Source organism: Corvus kubaryi, unplaced genomic scaffold (assembly GCF_017639235.1).
Source record: "Corvus kubaryi isolate FWS band 111438036 unplaced genomic scaffold, C.kubaryi_AGA036_p1.0 40190, whole genome shotgun sequence".
NCBI classification, from domain to species: Eukaryota; Metazoa; Chordata; class Aves; order Passeriformes; family Corvidae; genus Corvus; species Corvus kubaryi.
The window spans coordinates 2,794-20,955 of NW_024581222.1; the positions used below are offsets into that span (position 1 = coordinate 2,794).

The window sequence follows — 18,162 nt, forward strand, 5'->3', positions numbered from 1 at the left end:
GTATTTCCTACACAACACTCAGAAAAGAGAAGCACTTTTCTTTTTCCCCCAGATAAAGGTGTTGTATCCAAGAGCCAATTCATTTTTCTTGCTCTTAGAGCTGGCTTCTATTTCCTCACCTGGATAACCACAAGCACATTTTTGTGAACATTAGGTAACAAGAAAGCCTGCTGCTAATTCTTCCTCATCAGGGCCTGGGGAAAAATCTGAGTTGTTGGGTGAAAGCTAAAAAAACAAACAGAATAGATGGGAGGGGGGAAGAGAAGTGGAGTGAGAAATAATTCAGGAATGAGTCAGTGCTCCTCCTGCTTAGTCACCTGTAGTTCTGCTCTCCAGACACTGGAGATCAGGAATAAGATGCCTGCCTGCCTTCCACCTACCTCCTCCTGACAAGGACCTGGAAAAGGAGATAGCACAGAGTTTGGGGAACCAGCCACTAGAGATGCTGGTTTTCCAGAGTAACCGAGCTGCCAGTAGCCCCTTTTGTTTGTTTCCCACCTCCTTCTGTTGCCTCTGCACTATTTTGCAGTTAAGTCATCTTGATTCAACCTGTTCATCTGCTGGTTTGAGTTCCTCTGATGGTGCCCTGCAGTTTTGATATCGTAGGGGGTTGCCATGGAGAAGAGGGTGATGTCATTGACACAAAAAGCACCGAACTTACAAATACAACAGGAACTGAGCTATTTTTAAGAGCTGCTTCTCTTCCCCCACTCTTTGCTGGGGTGGGTGGAGGCAAAGGCAGCAGCTTCATTCTTTATGTTTCTGTCAACAAGTCTCAGAAACGAATTTTCTTGTCAGAAAATATCCCAAGCCCATGAAATTACTGAATGCTGTCAGCTTTTAGACTTCATTCATTAGAGCTAGATTTATCTTTCCAGCTCCTCACTGGGTTTGAGGTTAAATAACACTCATGTTTGTAGAGTAACTTCTACCCTGAAAATCTCCACAGCATTACTGAGATACAACCGCTTCTGGAAGGAAAGACATGTCACAAAAAGTGAGGGGACAGAAACCCTGGTTTATGTAAAGGCTTCATACTGCTTATAATCAATCAGTAATAACTCATGGAATCACAGTACAGCCTGAGCTAGAAGGGACCCCCAAGGATCCTGTAACTGTTGGTTTGGCCTTGGCTATGCAGGGTGCCATTGCACATCCACACAACTTGCACAGAATGTAAAAATTGCGAAACACAGAGGAGAGAAAAGGGAAGATTTAAAACTTAAGAGAGGAACAAAAATAATAATTTTAGAATGCATTTGGAATAAGAGGGTGGTTTAAGAACAGGACAAGCTGCAGCCAGTTCAGTTCGCATACAGGTAAAATACTAATCCAGGCTGGCTCTTAAGTAGCAGATGCAGATGTGACAGAACAGTCCAGTGCCTTTACTGGATATCAAGGAAGCATACCAATAAGTCATATCCACCCACTGAATTGTGCAATATTCCAACATTTTTTTTCCCTACAAAATGATTCCTGAGCGAAATATAATATAAAGTATTACACTACAAAGTGTATGACTAGTTTAGCTTCAAGGAAATACACAACTCGAGATACTGAAAATTCAAGAGAATCCAAACCACTGGGAAAACAAACATCAGCTCAGGTCTAGAAACTGAACACTAACATTTGTCAGCATTGTGTCATCCAGCTGCTGCTCCTGGTTTGTAAATCACACTTCCATACCAGCTGGAACCACGAGGTCAATAATTAAATAGCTTTGGATTATAGTTATTATGAAAGGGAAATAGGGGACAAACATTTCTAGAACCAACAAAAGGAAAAACGTTCTTTCTCAGTCTTTGCTGAATGACCTCAGTATCCACGTGTTGTTTAATAATTTAAACTATTATGGAAATGAAACCTTTGTATTTCTAAGCTTCCAAACAGCATCAAGCTTCTGCTGGATTAACTGAGCAGAGGGGATACAAGTGTGAAATAGTAAGAACAAAAATAATGAAACTGTCAAAGGAGTTTAGCGTTCCATTGTCATAATTTAAGGACAATCTGTGTAAGTACAGGCACATCCATATGACTGCAGTGGCCACAGCCCAAGGCTAAAGGAGAGACTCCAACCACCAATTCCCCAGCACAAAGGCAAATAACTCACTTCGAGTAAGAACTCAGCTTTTGTACATCCAGGCATCCTTGGGGAAATCACCGGGGCACAGCAGGGAGCGCTGCACCTCAGGAGCTACACTTTAGCCCAAAGGCGTTATGGAATATTATCTGGGAAATCAGCAGCAGAGTAGAGGAAAGATGCAGAATTATTTGCTGATGCTCATGCAGAAGGGGTGATTTGTCTTCTTTAAATAATAGAATCATTAAGGTTGGAAAAGATCTCCAAGAACCCACCCAGCACTGCCAAGTTCACCACTAAACCAGGTCCCCAAGTGCCACCTCTATATATTATTTAAATCCTGGGAGGGACACAGACTCAACCACTTCTTACTTGGGAGAAGTGCCCCCAAGTCTTATAAAGGATTCTTCTGAGATTCTTCTCAGCCCTTTTTGTTGCTTATTTATAGAAGCATTTTTATACTGTCTTTTACAGCAGTACCCAGATAAAGTTTTAGTTGGGCTTTGGCCCTTTTAATTTTGTCCCTGCATAACCTCACAACATTTTCATAGCTCTCCTGAATTGCTTGCCCCTTCTAGTTCACTCTGGGAAAAAAAAAAAAAAATTCCTAGTTTATTCTGTGAAATCATTTTATCTGCTAGCACAAGCTCAAGTTTATGCCTCTGATAATGTACCAGTTATCAGGTGCATCTTTCTCTTTGGAGGTTTTCCTAATTTTTCTATTGAACACAGACTCCAGGCTGGAAAAGTCTCAGATACACATATTCTGAGTACACTTATCTGATAAATTCTAGGACATTTCCCAACTACCTCAGAGTTAGGATTTTAAATCTACAAATCACATACCTTTGAAGACAGCAGAAGGGTACTCGTCACCTTTCCTTAAGCTTCCTTAAAATTATCTCTTCAGATGTTAAGTGAGCAAACAAAGTGAGTTTCAGAGCCCACACCTTGTAACTGCCTGCAGGTGTACCTTAAAAAGCAATTAGGTTCTGTAACATCATTGGTCACTCCACAGCCACGAAGGAGGTAACCTGGACCACCTGTATTTCACAGATGTAGGCAATGATCTCCACGAGCCCTTAGAAACAGAGGAGTCAACTCCAGCTACAGCTTCTAGAGCTTAAGGAGAAGAAAATGGTTCACACCTGCGGGGTTTGCCCCACCCACAGCTCAAGCACATTTGATCAGCCTCCATTTTTTACCTTTAGCATTTTTGGGTGCTCAGTGATTTCCTGCAAGTATTTCTAGATCCCTTTCCACTTAACACAGTGGACATTAACAATTTGATTCTTTCAGTTTCTGAATCAAAGCAGCTGAAGCCTGCAGATATCTTCCAGACATCCCTCTTGTATCTCTGGTCAAGTTTTGTTCTCAAGCAACCTGGTACAACACATTTCTATTTTGCTTTGTGCACTTTTATCTGTATAATAGGGATTAAAATTTGCCATAGCCCAGATTCCATCACTTTAGTGATGACCTCACTAGGACTTCTACAGCTGGCTGTCACACAGTTTCATTCTACCCTCTACCTGGTGTGGAACATTTTGTCATCTCAGGATTTATAGAAACCTCTTTTCCCTCGGAAAATGTTAAGACAATTTTCATCTCCAAATATCCTGTGAGCAAGGCTGGTGTGTCTCCTACTTCATTACAAGTCTATGACAATCCCAGCCTGCAAGGTCACAGAGCATGTGTGTTACACAAGGTTTCAAAAAGTGATGCTTAGGAAAAACTTGTTTAAGGCTGGAGGCAGAGTTACTTGAACAGACAACAGGGATGTCCAAAGAGCTCCCTGACCTCCTGTTACATGTTGGTGCAATCAGCTCATGGGATAGGGGAGGCAGAGGATAACTTGTGCAACAGAAAGGCAGAGTTCCATCCAAGCAGAAGTGGGAATAAACATCAGAAGAGATGACTACTCCTTCTTGTTATACCTGCTCACTCCTCTTCATTTCTCCATAATTATTTGTGTTTATTACAGAGAAATTTATAATGCCATTGCTGTGTTTCTTATTTTACAGTACTGGGTGGCAGTTTTGTGTTGTCTGGGACGAATATGAAGAGTAACTGATCAAGGGCAGTCTTATTAGATGGAGAAGGATTAGCACACATTTTGCTCAGAAAGAAAACAGATGCCAAGTCAACAAATAAGTAATAGTGGAGTATTGCAGCTTTGATTTAGACCTCATTTAAGTAAAGACAAGTAGGTTCACTTACATATTTTAACGACCTGAAGAACAGATTTCCTTTACTGAACTTCTGCTGAGTGCTCTTATCTCTGAGTTCAGCCTGTTCTCAAAAGCTTTCTGTGTGAATTAGACACAGTGAAGTTGTTCTGTACTGACTACAAACATGTCTTGTCTGAGAAGTCCTTGGGATGACCGATACTTTGTTAGGAGCCTTCTCTTCCTAATCTACCTGGTATTCAGCTCAGTGCTGCAGGATATAAACTGAAAAAGTTGCAAGTGAGAGGACAGCAAGTGAGATTCCCCAAGTTTTAGATAAAAGGCAGTTAGAGAATCAGCAAAAGCAAACAAAGTTCAGCTGAAGTAAAAACAAACATGCCATCTTTTTAGAGCTAGAAGTGAGCTATGCATTGGACTCCTGGGTGCTCTACCAGTGATCTTGGCTCTATACTCTGGTTAGAGATAGATCACTGTTTATCTGCTAGCTCAACAGATGACTGACCAATGTACTACAAGAAGTATTATTTAAGGCATTAATGGACAAAAATAAATTCTTCAGTAATTTACATTCGATATTAAAGCTGGTCTACCATTTAGGTCCTATTCCTGAATTAGAAGAATATATAACCCTCTCAGAGGAAGTGTAAAAAAAGGCACTACGAATCTGTGAGAGCAAAAAGATGACAGGCCAAAGAGGAATAGTGATGGAATATGCAGAAAAAAGCAGGAAAGAAGGTGGCTTGAAGCAATGTGGAAAAGACAAAACTAAGTTCCACCACAAAATCTGTAGACAACACAAAAGGGGAGAACCAAGCACAATCGTGGCTGGAGAATTTAACCAAATGAAAAAAACAGAGCCAATTTGCCTTTACAGGGAGAAAAAATTACTAATGATGCAGTTGTCTACTCTCTCTTTCATGTGTGGGAGAAGCTGCAAGGAAGTAAATCCCAAGTCTGAGAAGTTTCCATACACTTCAAGTACCTAGTACACCACCTTGGGTTTGAATCCTGTTGTCTTGAATAAAATCAAGCCTTCATATTGGTTTCAATAATGCAGTATACAAAAGGTTAACACCTATAGTTATCCACAAAACCTCCCCCAAAAACTTGCCAACACTTCACTTAGGCAAATTGAGACTTCAGGGATGCTCAAATCCAGTCAGGAACTCTAGCCCTTGCAAAAGTAAACAAAACTTTTGCCTTAAGAAGCATAAAGGTTTATGTGCACAGCTTTTCCACTTGTGACTTCATCTACTTCTTCTTAGGACAACTTTCTATGAGAGCACATTCCAAGTAGAATCATTTAAGTTGTATTCAGGTGTCCAGGAAATCCCATGTGGTTATGAAAATTGCCACCAAATGAGGGGATTTTGCATCCAGCAGCCACAAAATATTCCCAGTCATGCAGCAGCATTCCTTCATGGATTCTAAATAAAGTCTTTTGAAACCATTTGATAGCAACATTAAATATGACACTCACTACCAAACCACAACTTTATTGATTAAACACTAATTAAAAGACCAACTGAATGCAGGACAAAGACATTTCAAAGAGCGCGGCACAAGTTAGGTGTTAAATTTTTAAGGAGCTGTACAAGAAGGGGAGGTGGCAGTTAAGACAAACAATTTTCTCTCATAAACTGCTCAGAAAGGTTCCTGTAGAGGCTTAGGAGGCTTTTCATGCACTCATGCAATAGAAACATTCTTGAACAAGTCCCATGTGAAGTATTGCAGCAATGGCTCCAATCACTCTCATGTTTACATTTGAAAACATAAGAAAGCAACAACAAATTCTTCTCTAGAATACAAAACATGTTTGTCTTCTATGAAGTCACTGGAAGTTCACCAGGAGGAAAGTTTCTCCCACAGCAGTTAAGGTGAACAAAAGTCGTTCTTTGAAAGAGCTGTCAAACATTTCACTGATTTCCTCTCTCAACTCCCTCAGCAGAGGTACTGTGGACTTACCACCTGCATTCAGAATTCTCTCAAAAAGTTTACTCCAGAAATCACTGTCAGGGGTCCTAAAACAAATAGAACAGTGTTCAGTGGAACAGTATACACACACAAAACATACCTATCAAGGTCGCCATTTATATTCAGCACTAAACATCCTGAGAGAACCATGCCTGAAATAATAATTTCACTCACATGAGTAAATATAAAGGAAAAACTAGGAATGTATTGTTCATTTTATATGTATGGACCCCATTCTCTTTCTCCAATAAGTTTCTGGATAGTAACTACACAGGTCTAAACCAACTGTTTATACAGTTACCTCTTCTAGTATACCTGACCACTACCACCATTCACACTAAACCATGGCAGTTTTAGTTTAAAGGAATTATCAAGAACATTTTTGAACCAAACAACTCGGGAAACTCCTTTCATGAATAAAGGGCAGAGGTAAATATCGTTTACCTACTTGCAAGCTAAGTTAACGGGGCAATATTAAAGGAAAGCTGCAAGAAAAATTAAAAAAAAAAAAAAAAAAAGAAAAAAGAAAGAGGTGGTTTAGAGCCAGTTTTGCTTCCTTTTTTCCCTGCCTTCCATCTGCCAGAGTTCTGCATAGATAATATTTTAGAGACAATTAATAGTAATAAATCCCCTCTCTCCCAGATGTACTCACACAACATGAATAAAAAGGTTAAGTGACTCATTTAAGTCTTATAAAACTGATATTAGAACTAACCCTTTGTTCTTCAGTCTTGCTCTGCTACTGACTACTGAAGCACTTTTCTCCCTCGCGCTAGGGGCTACAGTGGCTTTGAAACAAATTATCTGCCTCTGCTTCATCTAAGTGACTTACAAAACAGCAGCAGCCAGTCTCAGAACGAATCCAGCCTGAACTATTACACTGGTAACTCTGCTAAAATAATTAAGTCAATGCAGAGGCAAACCAAGAAAAAATATGCAAGACTTGAGACCATTTTCTTTGTGGGATTAGATGAGCGAGAGGTGTAGCAGAGGAGATGAAGTGTTGCTAAGGGGGTGTAAAGAGTTCTGAGTGACAAAAATAGTCCTAAAAATTCAAACGCAGCTTCTATATCCTGCCTCACATAAACCTGCACAGATGAAGTTTCCTAAAATAATACAGTGGAAACAGAAAAAAATCATCATATCCATTCTTTAATACTGGTAAAACTCCTCCCCTGACAAACAGGCTGTCAGCATTATACTCAGAGGTGAAAAAACCAACTTGATCAGAATTTGTATTCTACCTTCCCCTAAATCTCTACCACAATGTTTCAGTGTTTTCCATTCGTTCTGTCACTTTTTGAGTGGGTTCCTTTTTATTGAGGGCCATTGACCTTGGAAGAATAATTTTACACTCTACCCTGCAATTCCCAACTGCCTTGGTATTTTGCTGAACTGGTAGTAAAATCAGTAGCTCTTCCAGTCATTCTGCTATATTTACATTTGTTTAATACTTAAAAATAATTAAGTCCTTTTAAAAAGCTTTCTTAAGAGGGTCATGGTTGTTGTATTTAACACCAGTCAGCCTTCTAGTAAGAAGCCCTCTTTCTAGTTGTCAATACATGAATTCTCAAAAACTTTTTTGAGGAAAGTTCTGTCAATACAATCCTTGAAAAAAAAACCCAAACCAAAACAAACCACCAAACTCAAATGAACCTCAAAGAAACAAAAAAAAAAAGAAAATCACTTTCCAAATGACTTAGAGAACTTTGAACAGAAAGAACAAAAGTAATGTCATCTTTACAAAAGTAGGAATACTAAAAGCAACAAGAAGAAGAATCCTGTGTTTTAATGGGTGTCACCAGCATGTGTGGCTGTATGCAAAGGATGAAGAACAAGATTCATCTCCATCAGCTGACTCTTCTCCCAGGGAATACTTAATTGCAGAGTCTCTTCTGGTGGATGAAGGTTCCCTGCAGCACTGAATTTGCTTGTCACAGATTACTTGAAAGCTTCAAACTGACTAGAGGAAGTGTCATCAATCAATAAGAACCAGACACACTAAAAGATCCATAGGTGAATGGAAACAGATTCAGTGCAAATTCCTTATTCCCACATAATGAAACGGCTCATTTGCACTGTTGATATAAGACTTCATACAGTGTGTAACTAAAGCAGCTCTGCAGACATTTCTTGGAATAACTGATATTGAAAAGTAAGTACAGATGATGAAAGCTAAGTTTGTAACACTTTCAGAAGCAAAGCAGAAGAGAGGGTGGAAAACAGGAATTCTTTATTTGCAGTCTGAACTCCCAAATTATGAACTGATGCACATAGGTGAGCGAGAAGCCATTACAGCCTGGTTCCAGCTCCACAGAACTCATGCCCAGGCTTTACCTTCTTCCTGCTGTGGCTCCTTTAGCCCTCCACAGGTCTCGCTCCTCAAGTCCCCCTCCAAGCTCTACCTCAACCCAAAATCCTAATTTTTTCAATCCAGCATCCCCAGCTTTGACTACAATTCCTTTCCAATTGACCCCTCCTCTCCAAACTCCACTGAGAGACAGCCAGCCGTATAGTTCCCAACTCAGACTTACTATTCCTCCTGCTCCAGTTATCCAGACGGTTATTGATCTTTTTCCCATATCCACATCCTGATCAGGTCCCTGACACCATGTCCCAACCTTCTCAACTCAGGCCTTATGTAGCTTCATCTGCAGCAGCTCAATTTAATCTCTTGCAGAATTAAGGAAATTATATCATAGTAGAAAACCAGATATATATGCAGTAAAGAAAAAAAAAAAAACATTTTTTCCTCTGTACACAGCTTTAGGAGATGGGATTTTTTCCAAAGGCTGAATACAACAAACTGAGAGATGTAAGCAGTACAGGTTGCTAGGGAACTGGACAACTCCCACGCAGTAGTAGGTTTTCCTAAAGCAATGGTCCTAGGAGTGATCCATGATCCTGAATCAGATACCTGCCCAGTAATTGCTGTCATGAGTGCAGAGCTCTGGAAAATCTTTATGAAATGCTAAGGCAAAAAAATCTGCAGTATGTGCCTAACAAAATGAACAAGTCTTCAGTCTAAGTACAAACAAAGGGCACAGGAAGGCAGAGCAGACTTACAGCCTAAACACATGGCTAAAAGAGAGCAGTAGAATTTAATACCTGAGACAAACAGCAGCTTCCAAAAAGCAGCTATTTGAAGACTTGCATCTTAGATGACAGTTTTTAATTATTTTCTTTGCTGCGTTACAGCCTGCCACCAGTGTCTTATTAGAATGGAAAAAAAAAAAAGCAGAAAGCCAAACGAACCCATTTCTGAAGCAACATACTCATGTGATCTTTGCCTCCCTCCCCACCCACCCACTCAGAAACTTCTCCAGGCTTTATCTGTAAGGTGCAGAGAGATTAAGTCAGTCTCATCTGAAAGGATGGAAAAAGCAAAATCATCTCAACTGGACTATTCATATTCAGCTTAAAATGGTCTCCTACACAGCACTGAGGCTACCAGTGAACAAGTCCAACAACTTCACAATTTCAGTCCCCACAAAACTACCTACCACTTTTTGGCAAAACCAGCCCCAAGTTGTATGTTGTAAGCTCTGAAGATAGTACCACTATAAAGAAAATGAAGTTGGTTGTCTCTTCTTTGCCAGCGGCCCCCTCTGCAAAAGGACTTACTCTGATAAGTTTTGGCAGATTTTCCAGATGGAATTCTCCTGATAGACCTGGATATGATCCCCAAACAACATCAAATGGACTACATCTGCAATGCCAACCAAGTCTACCTGTAATCACAACAAAGATGACCAAGTTCAATGTCTATCACTTTCTGCTCTTATTGCTTTCACACCTTTAAGTCTGAACCATCTTTGCACCAGAATCTTCCAGAGACCTGTTAAGCAGGAAAACTTCAAAAGGTAAAATTCTGTTTTCATTGTAGGTTTCTAAATAAATACACTAGTTAAAATCACTGAACAGCACTGCTAATTCTTTCACTTAATGCCAAAGATTCCATCAGATGTAAAATTCTCTTTATTCAGTATTTATTGATCAGAGCCTTCCATAGCACTTGCAAATTTTAACTTAAAAAAATGGGTTTTGTAAAGGAACACAGAAATGAAGATATCCTAGAAAACAGAAACTCACCTGATAAGGAAGAGAACTTTCTGCCAGAAGCTGTTGTCCATGAGGAGTCTGAGCTGTGGGAAAGTTGTAGGGCAAGCTGACTTGAGGCAGTACCCTCAAATCCAGACTGTGAGAGAAATCCACAATCTTCAGAGCATTTGGCACCTCCTCATCAGAAAATGCATCGCAGATCCTGAGCAATGGAAGCACGTGAGGCAGGAGACGATCCAACAAACTTCATCTTTTTTTTAGAATTAAATTTAACAGCACAGTGAAGGTGAATCTTAGCCATGTCAATGCTCCCCTCTGATGGCTGCTGTCAGAACTACTGCTGCAAGGGCTGCCCTGGATGGCAAGGGCTCACAGCAGGGAACTTAAGAATGGTACTGCTGTCTCTGCAGTAAGCAATATGAAACACTAAAGGATTGAGGATGATACTGTTTTCATATTTGTAACAGTTATCTGAAACACAGTTTGTGGACTGTGGGAAGAGTGTGATGCCTTCTCACTGGTCCTGAAACTATGAGCCAGACACAGGTGATAAAAAGGGGTTACCTTTATAAGGATCCTTATGGTGCACAACATGCTGGATGAAAAGCACCAAAGATGCACACATAACATAAAGCAGATACAATTTTAATATGTTTAGCAAATTAGCATAACTGAGAAGAATACCCAATTAGAGTCATAGATGATGAGGTAATTCCTCCCTGGTTCTACCCTTTTCTAACCCACCCCCCTCCCCCCCCCTTGGATAGGAACTAAACTTTGTTTATGAAAATGTGTCTCGAAGAGCTGGTTTTCAACCTTGGCTCCTACAGAACCTAACCTTGGACCCCAGGGCTTGCAGCTGCTTTTTTTTTGTCTTTCTTTCTAATAGAGTAAGTAAAATGCTAGCTATGAATACAATACTAGGCTACAGAGCTACAAATATCTATATATATATATATATATATAGATATATATATGTATGTATGTAAAGAATATAGAGAATAGGTAAAAGCAAAAAGGCAAAAATCAATTTGGCATCAGTGTAATGTTTTGCACTTCTCCCTCTCCTTCTAAATCTCAGAATACTTGATAGAAAAAATAATTAAGCTTGATAATACTTCTACAAACTTTTCCTAGTCTACAGGTGAGGGAGGAAAAACAGGAAGGGCAGGGAGGAATGTTTCTATCGACGGCTGCCAAGCCAACAATATCCACATATCACAGCTCTCACTACTATTCTTACATACTTGTATGCTGTGAACTTATTTTGTAATTTATACTATGCACTTGTCCTTTTGCAATTTGAAAAACCCCAAACCATTATCCTAACTTTTTGGCAGTTTGTTTTGTATTTGCCACAGAGAAATCCAGCAGGAGATATCCAAGTCCATTAAGCCACTATTAGATCAGTGACTTCCAAAATAGGATGCAGCACCCTAAGGGATGTGTAAGACAACCCATTGCAGGATGTGAAGAAAATATTAAAGCTTGCATAGTACAGGTATGTAATTTATAAATAATTATAGAAAGAAGTTATTAATAAAACAACCACGAAGAAATTATAAGTAAAATATATTGTGAGTATGCATGTTAGATGACTGTAGGCTCAAAGTAAATTTAAATTTAATAGCTATTTTTAACCTATCGGTGATAACTAAGAACAGCCCCAGTGAATTTATGTAATAGAATTATATCCGATTCATTTGACATTCTGGTTACTGCCTTCCCACTGATGCCTGAAGTTTTCAGCTTTTATGTAATCTTCATGTATTTGTAGCTTTGTAGACTGTTAAGTGCCTCGGTGTAACTTCTAGTACTTTCCCACCTTTCTTCCCACAGTGAACAGGTGCTTATTGACACATTCCTAAAATTCTGTTATGTCTTGCCTGTTACTTCTCCAAGGACATTTTATTTTGCACCATGTAATCACAGGCATAAAAAAGGTAGGGTAGGAGGGCAGAACCCAGGATGGGAGATTACCTAATCAACCGCTCCTCTAATTGCCCGATCTTATCAATTGTAAGGATCTAATTCTGAGCGCTGTTTTTCGCCATACTGGGTACCTGAAGGCTTTCAAGTAAAGGTTTGCTTTTATATTATCATTCTAACATGGTCTGGAGAAGTTTGTGTTCTATTTCCAGGCATCACCACTCTTAGTTCACAGATCACATTCTAAGGGATACGTGACTTTGTTAATATAACATGGGAAAGAGCTTAAAGAAGAAAATTAGGTCTATGCATCAAGGTACAAGCTGGACTGCAGAGGAAGCCGAACACTTTGTTTAAGGGTGCCTGGATATTCCAGTCCCACCTGTTGTATGTCTTCTAATTTCCTGGGCTTCAGATATGTAAAGCCAAAGGCAAGTTAGGAACCATACTGAGTTAGCGGTCCAGAACCTTGGTAAAGCAGAAACTTAAAAACACAGGCAATAGCAAAACTATTTTGTTGAGCATAAGTTTTACAACGTCAATGTATACTATTTCTACAGGAAGGTTTATTCCTAAATCAAGTGTTTTCACTCTTATCAGAATACACTGGAGCCTAAAAAAACTGGACTGAAAAATCAGTATATGTTTTGCCAGTGGGCAGGTTCAGCACAAGAGGCACAGAAACCAGTTTAAGGAATAGTGTAATTTTCTATAATGCAAAACTGTAAAGAATTACACAATGAGAAGCTCAGCAATGCACCTCAGCATTGCTACCAAAGATTGTCTACAGGGATTGAGGTAAAGTACCAGTGACCCTAAGACTTCACCATCCTCCAGAGCCACACAGCAGCTGGGGACCCCTGTGGCAGCCAAGCACTGGAGAGCCCCTCCCGGAACTGAGAATTCCTACAGGTGTGTCCACCCACAGGCAAAGAAGCTTCTGACTGTGCTGGGACAGGGCCCAGCTCGGAGAGGGTGCAATGAACAAGCTCACACAACTTTCAGTGCGGGAACATCTGGGGTCAGCCTCCTCCTGGGTTCCTCCCAAAGCCTGGCCAGGGCTCAAGGAACAACCTAGTGAGTTCCCTTTGCTCCTACACCCCCAAAACCCAGGTGTGGCTTTACCTGGTTTCTAAATACATGTTTCAACAATCAGTGGATACATAGATCATATTGCTAATGATACTTTGATAATGAGTGGATACAAATATAACATTTGGTTGGAAGGTTCAACTAGAGGTCAACTTTGGCTCAGGGCCTGTTTTTCAGGCCTCAGTATTTCAGTACCCCAGCTCAAGGGTAGAAGTTACAGCAGCATGGGAGCTGTAGCTGAAATGACTGTTCTGTACCTCCCATATTCATAGGAAGAGACAAACCTGTCTCCCAGAAACAACACCTCTGGCCTCAGATCTCCATGGACAATCTCTGCTTTGTGCAGCTTCTCTACCACATGCAGAAGATCATGAACAACCAAGAAGAGGATTTCCTTTGTGATGAACTTACGGTCACGGAGAATATCCTGAAAAGAGAATAAACATCTATCTCTGTACCCTTCTACTTTAGATTAGGTGAAATATTTATAGCTGACCTTTTGTTTCATAATTCATCTGTACAGAGGTAACGGCCCCACCCTAAATTTAGTGTAATCAGATTTTGCCCATGATCAGCCCAGACAGAATTACAAGAACAGTAAACTGTTAGGAAACATTATTCAAAATTGGACAAAAGATCAGGAGGGGGAAACTGAACTGAGGACTGAAATCACTATTGAATTTCAGTGGTATTGCATGCAACAATTCAAAATGCACTTCCAAGACTTAAAGTGTTAATCATTCAGCAAGACATTAAATGCTATGACCTTGCTATAGCTGACTGGAATGTATTGAAAGAGGTCAAGTTAAACAACAGCTTTAGATGCCAATCTTGCTGTGGAATAACATGTGGTTCTTGGCTCCAGTCCTTTATGACTCACAAAGACAGAAAATGTGAAAAATTGGTTCAAGATTGTCTCTGAGAAGCACATGATCTATGACTGAGAAACCAGACCCAACTGAGGCATTAACAGACAGCCGTGATTTGTACACAGATAAAGACCAGAGCATCTATATTGCAGGCTTAAACAGGAGCAGCTCTTCAGCAATGAGCATAGCACCACCCCAAACTCACTACTGGCACCCAAGCAGGAGTTTGCTAAGAATTGTCCTTGGTTTGTCTGTACTGACCCTGAGCGTGAAGCAATTTGTATCTCTGTGCACAATGGCACAGCCATCCTGGTACAGGTAACAGCTGCAATTCTCACTGAAGCTCTGGTCAAAGTCAGAATTCAAACGCTTCTGTAACTCAAGGGTGATATAAAAATCCCAAGGCACAGGCTGAGAATACACCTACAAGAAGGTACATAAGAAGAACATTTATTTTTGGAATAAAGTGAAAATTGCTCATCTTCATATTCTTCTCATCCTCTTTTTTTCTACTCCCATTTGACCAGGGAAGACATTTTTTGCAGTCAGAAACTTTAATCTAGATCCACAATTAGGAAGAGGACTTGAAGTAGCAAACTTCATGCATGGAATTCAGAAATTAGGGGTTTATATTAATGGATGAGATTTTACCATTTCACACTTCTTGTACAATAACCATCATGCATGTTACCTTTATTGCACATCCCTTCGCATACCACTGGAAAACGCATCGAGCTGGAATGGCAAAAAACATCTTGTATTCTTTATTGTTCCAGTATTCCATTTTGATGCAGTAAGTCTCATTTCCTGTGATGAAAGTTTACATTCATGATCTGTCACAGTAATAGCTATTCCCAAGTCATTCCCCACCTGCACCACAAAAAACTAAGAGGGTGAGTATGAACCATAAATCAAACCCATCAGAACACAAACTCTGCACTGCAGAGTGTCTGGCACACCTACCCAGCTCAACATCTTTCTTGACCTCCATGTGAGGCAGAGCTCCAGTCTCCAAGTGAAAATCTGGAGAAGCAGATGCTAGCACAGAATCTAAAAGCTTTTCACGCTGTTCAGGGGTCCACAGGAACTGAGCCACATCATCCGCTAAGAAAAAAAACAACATGAAGAGATGAGCTGAAATTACGTTAACTTTCTGCAACTTGGTTATATCTGTCAGTAAAAGTAACCTGGATACTGGAAGCTTTCAATCCACATTCTGATTTACTACCTCTTAGCAAATCAATTCATCTCTTTCCAATAGTTCTGGGAAGTCAATGTGACCCTTGTCTTTATAACTGCCTTACATACCATTATCAGGTCTCAAGGGTTCTACTGTAGCATCATGCAAAATGCATCTTTCCCAAGAGACAAAGCTCTGAATTATTTCAGCCACAGCAGAATTCAAACTCATGCTGCAAACCAACACTCCTTTTTTTAAATCCATGCCCAGAGCAAGTGATCAGTTTGGGGTTTTTACATTATGGGGTTTAGGGAAATTTAGTCCTTTGATTACAGCAGAGGTTTTATGTAAGAGAAGGAAAACAAAGTTGGACTCCAACTCTGCTGGTCACTGCAATGTTAAGAACTTAATGGCTTTTTATCTCCTGGAAGACACCTAAGATAATTGCCTGTAGGACTGGACTTAATTTCCTTCATAACAGAACATAAGGTCATTCAACAGACAAGGTGATCTGTAAAAAAGCGATGTAGCCTCAAGTGTTTACTCTGCCTGATCATTTGAGATAAAACACAAGAACTAGATGGTCTCTACTGCCTTCTCCCAAATGCCATGCTGTAATGAGAGAGAACATTTACAGTACACAGGTAAGAACCAGAGTATCTACAGTTATACCCATACTTGTTTGAAAAGCAGTGCAGTAAGTACTGCTCAGGAACCAATTCTGTGAAAGCAGATCCAGGAAACAGAGTAGGCTGGAGGCTACAACGTGTTCCAAGCTTTTGCCATCACAAACCTAGGAAATTTACTGGCATTTTTTTCAGGAATAAACTAACAGACATCTGAAGTAATTTTTATTCTTTACACAGTATTAAGAATTACTACATCCAGAGTGAGAGCTGCAGTTCAAGGGAGATGTGCATAAATCAAGAAACAAAGCAACAGGAAAGATCCAAAGTTTAAGAAAGGACCACTAAAACATTTGAACAAACGCTTTCTTTTTTTTTTCTGAAGAGATTTTTCGTCTTGCTCTAAAGATTAGTACATATGAGAAAAACAAGTCAAAGATGCATCCAAAATATTCCAGCTATTTCAGTGACATCACTTCTAATTGTATTTTCATTCCAGGTCCCAAGCATGCTTCATCATAAAGTAGTCTGCAAGAACATGAGAACATAATTCTCCAGAGCAGATACACTGCGAATTTTCAAATACGCAATTCTAAGCACCATAAACCAAAATCAAAGGAGTTAAAGCAGGTTAAACAACTTGAAAACCATCATTCAACACAAATCTAATTCCACAGGCCAGATTTTGATGGCTTTTTGTGACCATTTCTGTTCTAACTGTAATCTAAATATTTAGAACAGACAGAAATAAGGTCCTTTAACTAGAAGAAAAAAAACCAAAGAAATTGACTATTTAAGTACCAGTACTGTTTTCCCTCAATAGGAATAAGGATGATACTGTGAAGCAGCACAACAGCTTACAGCATAGTTAAAAGTGCAGATTTAAACCAAAATTATGCAACTTGCACTAGACTCCAAATTCACATTCATCTTTTTCAAAGTAGTAGCTTATCAGCACATCAGGAGACACACAGTATGATTACAGAGAAAAAACGAAGACAAACCAAAATAAAGCCATCTTAGAAGTTATTACTGCCATTCAGTTCAAATTTTTAATTTTGGAATTTGATCTTATTGCTCCTACAGACTGCCTACTTTAGTACCTTAAGTAACTTCTCTGTCACCTTAATATTGACATGCTTTGGATGCTGACAAGCATTCTGTACTGCACCTTGCTGCTGCTTCAGACAAGGGAGACAAGTTCAGTCACAACTCATAGCAATGGGAAACAAACAAAGCACAGTGGGATACAGGAAGGACAGAAGAAACCCCACTTTTTGTCACAGCTGCGAGTTATTAGTTGTGAATGAAATTCAAGGTAGTACTAACCAGTAGCATTTCCACCTCCAGAATCAGTAACCATTTCAGCTGGCAAGCTCTGAGCCAGATCCAGTTTCTCAGTGATCTGCAGATATTTAATAGCAGACATTTGTGTAACAGAGGACAGAGAACCTCCTGAGACTGAAGAACCTGATGAGCGAGTATCTTCCAGGCTTGCTTCCATGATCGGGCTGTAAATAAAGCCATCAACTACTCAGACTTCCCAAAGATACAAGTTGTAGATAATGTCAACCCGGGCACGAGGACAGGATACTGCTCACACCCAGATTTAATTAACATGAAGAAATTACGTCCCATCCCTAGCGGAAAGCCAGTAGTCATGTCAAAGCTTCATTTCAGTTTTGATGATTAATTATACTCAGAAACTTAGTCTGCAGATGATTTTTTTAATCTTCTCTTCCACCAAATCTGACCGCTACAACAGAAGACATACTGAATATTTATCACTCCCTTTGCTATAAAATTTCAGTGCTTTCAAAGCAGTGAAGGGTTTGGTGGAAAATAACTCCTCCTAATTATAATCAGCACAGTTTTCAAGGAACCTCCCAAGTAAAAAACACCTTCAGCAGGGTATACACGTTTACACACTAACAGCCAGAAAATCCAACTCAGCTCTAGATTAAGAAACTCCCATACAATAGATGTTTTTTCTTCACAACATAAAATGTTGTTTGCTAGTTTTTTGTTCTCTCCAACTTCTTAACTCTGTAGAAGAACTAAGCCACAAACACTAAATGCATTTTATATAGTCAAAATAAGTGCAGAAGCCTATGAGTATAAAAGGAACCAGTGATTCTGCTTGTCATGTTTGATAATGAAG

The 18,162-nt window shown here is 39.7% G+C and overlaps 1 protein-coding gene across 2 annotated transcripts; it reads right to left on the bottom strand.

The window, feature by feature from the left end:
* Positions 1-5,749: 5,749 nt before the first annotated feature.
* LOC121672182 (mitotic checkpoint serine/threonine-protein kinase BUB1 beta-like) lies at positions 5,750-17,540 on the bottom strand. 2 transcript variants are annotated; one of them, XM_042044744.1, is made up of 8 exons: positions 17,331-17,540; positions 15,159-15,299; positions 14,887-15,002; positions 14,457-14,618; positions 13,611-13,753; positions 10,336-10,507; positions 9,868-9,974; positions 5,750-6,290 (listed from the first exon to the last, which is right to left on the bottom strand). In XM_042044744.1, the coding sequence occupies exons 1-8, from the start codon at positions 17,503-17,505 to the stop codon at positions 6,101-6,103; spliced, it is 1,206 nt and encodes a 401-aa protein (XP_041900678.1). In that variant the 5' UTR covers positions 17,506-17,540; the 3' UTR covers positions 5,750-6,100. The 2 variants fall into 2 exon arrangements, with proteins under 2 accessions (XP_041900678.1, XP_041900679.1); XM_042044745.1 differs by lacking the exon at positions 9,868-9,974 and having other exon boundaries at positions 6,143-6,290.
* Between the last annotated feature and the right edge of the window lie 622 nt (positions 17,541-18,162).